This window comes from Trypanosoma conorhini, assembly GCF_003719485.1.
Source record: "Trypanosoma conorhini strain 025E chromosome Unknown Tco_14.4_contig_00149, whole genome shotgun sequence".
NCBI lineage: Eukaryota > Euglenozoa > Kinetoplastea > Trypanosomatida > Trypanosomatidae > Trypanosoma > Trypanosoma conorhini.
In genome coordinates, this window is record NW_021704239.1 from 13,830 (window position 1) to 18,208 (window position 4,379).

General features: G+C 62.0%; 3 protein-coding genes across 3 annotated transcripts in view, besides 3 other annotated features; all 3 read right to left on the reverse strand.

The window, feature by feature from the left end:
• Positions 1-116: 116 nt before the first annotated feature.
• Tco025E_03339 (uncharacterized protein) lies at positions 117-1,688 on the reverse strand (the record flags this gene model as incomplete). Its single annotated transcript, XM_029370258.1, has 1 exon — positions 117-1,688. The coding sequence occupies one exon, from the start codon at positions 1,686-1,688 to the stop codon at positions 117-119; it is 1,572 nt and encodes a 523-aa protein (XP_029229577.1).
• Positions 1,689-1,803: 115 nt separating this feature from the next.
• Positions 1,804-1,828: a microsatellite.
• Positions 1,829-1,981: 153 nt separating this feature from the next.
• Positions 1,982-2,014: a microsatellite.
• An 84-nt stretch (positions 2,015-2,098) lies between these two features.
• Positions 2,099-2,146: a sequence feature (A-rich).
• A 619-nt stretch (positions 2,147-2,765) lies between these two features.
• Positions 2,766-4,208, reverse strand: Tco025E_03340 (uncharacterized protein; the record flags this gene model as incomplete). The annotated part of the gene is made up of 1 exon (XM_029370259.1): positions 2,766-4,208. The coding sequence occupies one exon, from the start codon at positions 4,206-4,208 to the stop codon at positions 2,766-2,768; it is 1,443 nt and encodes a 480-aa protein (XP_029229578.1).
• Positions 4,209-4,287: 79 nt separating this feature from the next.
• Positions 4,288-4,379, reverse strand: part of Tco025E_03341 (uncharacterized protein) — a gene marked incomplete at both ends in the record, with an annotated part of 834 nt that continues 742 nt past the window's right edge. Inside the window, one exon of the mRNA XM_029370260.1 lies at positions 4,288-4,379. This exon is cut by the window's right edge and continues 742 nt beyond it. Coding sequence (XP_029229579.1) covers positions 4,288-4,379 — 92 coding nt within the window.

The window sequence follows — 4,379 nt, forward strand, 5'->3', positions numbered from 1 at the left end:
GCATCCACACACAGAGAGAAAGAAACAAAACACCCCACTCGTCCATGAGGCAGAGTTAACCGCCAACAGCGTGTGTGGGCGTGGAGGGGGAAAGGGGGGAAGACGCCACGAGGTGGTCACGCGTGGTCGGCGCCTTCCGCCCGGTCGGCGCACGGGGGACCGTGCGCTTTTGAGGTGGCGCTCGTCACCGGCTTCGGCCTCCCTGCAGAGGGGCTCGCCAAGAGCTCGTCAAAGAACTTTGCGCAGCGCTCCTTGGGCGCCGCCGGTACCGTTCGACCACCCCCATGCTGCCGCCCAGAGTGGACCTCGACGCTGCCGCGCCGCAACGCTGTCATCGACAGACAGCGACGACAGCTGTTGTGGCCGCTGCGAACGGCGCCACTCCCACGCGTCCTTGGGCTAAAGAGGAACTCTCTACAGCCCTCAACGCGCGCCTCGGCGTTCACCGAAGCAACAACCGCCTCTACACGCGTGAGTCTTGCGGATGATCGGTGGCCAGGCGGGCAGGACATGTGGCGCTTCAGTGGTTTACCCGCGGGCGTCCCTGCAGTGCCGCCCACTTTTTCGAGGCGCAGGGCCGCATCGCCCTTTCTGGGAGGTCTTATCTCATGCAATGCAAGTTTTGGCACCACACCCTCCTGACGCTCCCTTTCCATGCGTCTTGTGTGTAACTCAGCCGTGGCCAGTCGCGGGGCAGAGGCAAGGACAGTGTGTGGGTACCGCTGCCTCGCCCCATTGGCCATCTCACGTCGACCCTGTAGCTCCTTCAAAAAGCTACGTGATCGTGTATGAAAAGTGCCGCTTCGCACAGGCGTGGGGGTCACTTTCAGGCCCAACGGACCGGCATCCCGGGAAGGGCTGTGACGCTTCTTGCCAGGCGTCGCCGTGTGGTGCACATTCGGCACACTTCCATTGCCATCCAGCAACGTTCTAGTTGGCGGCGGTGAGGCATCTCGTTGCGGCACAAACTTTGAGCGGTGCTGACGTGGCGACCTTGTCAGTGTCTCGGACGTTCGCCTCACCGACTTCGACTGGAACTCCTGCTCCGCCGCATTCGCAGGGGGAGCCGCGGTGTCTACCGCGGCTGGGCGGCGAAAGTGCACGGGGGGATGGACAAGTAGCGGAGCCTTGCCTTCCCCGACCGGCATCAGTATGGCACCCGCCGCAGCCCCACGATCCTCAGGCGCCTTGTCCTCCGCGCCCTCCGTCGCTGTGGGTGGAAGCGGCTTCTCCCTCTCCGCGTCTTCCGGCGTGCGTACGTGGCAGCTGCTCTCTTGACCGTACACGTGCATCGCGTACTCCGCCGCTGTGAGGAAGGTCTGATTGCAGCCGGCACAGGGGAATCGGCTGCCTTGGCACGCCCCCATCAGATGTTCTCGCATGTCAAGCACGGAGAAGGCGGCCCCGCAGCCGACGCAGGGCCTCCGTGTGTCTCGCATGTTGCAAGCGTAGGCGAGGTGCGCGTTCAGCTTCGCCGCCTCCACCCCTGTGCCGCATTCCGGGCAGCTCACCACCTCCTGACCGCAGCGCATGATGTGCGCCGCGGTGCCCAGGCGGCGGCAGTAGGGGCAGAGTCTAACGGACGCAGGCAGCTGCAGCCGCTTGGACAGCGGCGTCTCCTTCGAGGGGGCGGAGGACTCCCCGCCGGTGGTTCCGCTGACTGCGGTGTCCGAGTGAAACTTCTGCATTGCCGCCAACGACTCCCCGCCCCTCACGCACGCACGCGCGCGCAGGTGGACAGTAACGAACTGGCGCGCGAGTGCAGGCGGCGTCCAAGAAGTCATTGCAAAGTGAGACACCAACAGAGAGGGAGAGAGAGGGAGGGAGAAACAAAAACAAAAAGAGGCGAAAATAAAAATAATAAGCCGCGCCTCCGCAACCACGCCTCGGGCCGCAGGTGGAGCGGCTGCAGTGGGGTTCCGCAAGAAGGAGGCGCAGCGAGGCAGGAGAGTTCAAGGGAACGGAGGGGAGGCAAAGCAAGATAATAATAGCAGCAACAATAACAAACCAATAAATTGCATGTACACGAAAACAACACGCGGACCCTTCCACACCGTAGTTGAAGTGTCAAACCTGAAAAATGAGACGCGTCCTCTCTCACACACACATACAGACACACAAACAAACAAACAAAAGAAATCAACAAGTCGTGGTTTAGTTGCGTTTCCTGCAGTTTTTTTTTCTTCGCTTTGCCCTCCCCCTGCCGTTGCAGCACACAACCCGCAAATGGTGCGGTCATAAGCTGCAAGCACACGGCCCGCCCGCCCGCTGCCGCTGTCGCTGCTGCCGAGTGGCGGGGGCAAAGGCGTCGCCAAGAAACAGTCACACAACATATCTTCTCGCTCTGACTATGCACCTCGCTGAGCTTAGCTACAGCGAATGGTACAAGGGAAAACGCACAGATACGTAAGCGGGGGAGCAGGCAAAGAGGGTTGTGGGCCGACAGGGACGAAAGCGAAGCAGGACTTTTTCGTCAACTGAGAAAGATGAAACCAAAAAACGTGTGATTAAAGGTGATAGACGCCCCAGCAGCAAATTGCGTGTACTGGAGCGAAAGGGAAAACAAGGCAGTGAGAAGCAACGAACATGCTATTCAACCAGCCCCTTTTCCTCCTTGTTTTTTTTTTGCCCTGGTTTGCTTCGCTTCCCTGTTGTCGTTGTTCTTGTTCTGTTCGCCGCTCACTCCCTCACTGCTTGGGGGTGAGCAGCTGCGCACCCAACACGCTTGCCGGCGGCGCACTGCGCCAGTGATGTGGGGGTTTGCCTCAGTGTTCGATGCGTGGCGGTGCGCCAGCCGTTGGGCGGAGCAACTCGTGCGGGGCCGGCGGGGGGCTGACGTCGGCTCCGAGAGATTCCTCCGCCAGCGCGGCAGCGTCGTCCGCGCGACGCCGCAGCGGGAGAAAGCCAAAGCGGTAGAGCGTGTACGAGAGGGAGTAGCACCTGGAGAAGAGAGAGGTGAGCTCGTCGCCCTCCTCAATGTCTTCCACGGCACGAACGACCGCGCATCGGGCGCCGCCCTCCGCCCCCTCGCCGGCCGCGGCGGGGATAAACTCCACCGCCACCGCGGTGTTGGCCACCCCGCCCGGGGGGTGCTGCAGCATGTCCAGCACCGGCACCACCGACGCGATGGAGTGCGGGTCAAAGTCGTTCGCCGCGGCGCGCCTATGATCCACCACGCCAAAGACGCGGTCAAAGAGGGTCCACCGCACTCTGCTGACAAGGCGCGTCCACGCATCCTCCTCTACGCGCATCCGTCTGCGCTCCGTGCACACGCGCTCAAACGGCTCCACGTTGTGCCGCAAGGGGAGAAGGCGCTGGCGTGACAAGACGAGACGGAAGGCCCACGTCAGCTCCTCCATGGAAGGCGGCGGCTGCCGATGCGTGGCCTCGTCGTCGTCGTCGTCGGCGCGTGAGAGCGTTGCTGGGGCCTCGCGGCGTTTGTCGTTGTCGGGGGCCGCGCCTGCAGGGGACGAGCGGCACGACGCCTCAATCATTCGCGCCACCTCGTGTTCCTCCAGCCACGTCTGATGAATCTGCCGCAGCCAGTGCGAGAAACGTCCGCAGTGGTCGCTGTACTCGAGGTGCGTCTGCGGGTCCAAGACGCCGCGGTGAAGCTCGCGAATAAAGTCATCATCAAATGGGGCAAGAAGTCGCAGGTAGGGGTAGAGCGGGCTGCGCTCCCCCTCAGCCCTCTCGCAGGCCAGATGCAGCGCGCAGTACACCTGGTCCACAAACAACGGGTGCACTGCAGGATCAAACGAGGTCTTTCTCACGCCCAGAATGGATTCTACTGTGGCATAGGAAGGAACCCCGCGGCGTTGCGCCGCCAACGAGTGACGTTGCAGGGACTCCGAGTTGAGGACAAGTCCCCAGGCGCTTGCAGCCTTCATTGCGGGGTGAGCCGGGGTCGCACCGTTTTCGGTGGATGCCTCTGTAAGAGGAATCGCCAAGATCATCTCACCTGCCTTAAATTGTTTGCGGGCAATCAGGCCACGTGTGTGGTACGCTCGCAAGTAAAACTCAACGTTATCCTCAAGCTGTTGCAGAAACAGGGTATGACCACGGGCTGTGCACAGCCGCCGCAACCAAGCAAGGAATTCCGCGACCTGTTCCTCCGGCACTGTCCCCATACTGTCCGTGGAGATCCAGTTCTCGACAAGCAGACGCTGCTTTCCCAACAGCGGTGAGGTGAGGCTGGACGCCCACATGGGAAGCAGCGGCTTCGGTGTGTTGTTTGGCACCACATGGACAGACAAGGCAGTGCGTGCGGGGCGATCGTCTGGATGGCTAAGAAACGAAAACTGTGGTCGGCGGCGCTGTTGTGGCGGTGTTGGTGCCGCGGCAGCTAACGAGGGCGGCGGTGCCATCGCAGCCGCGGC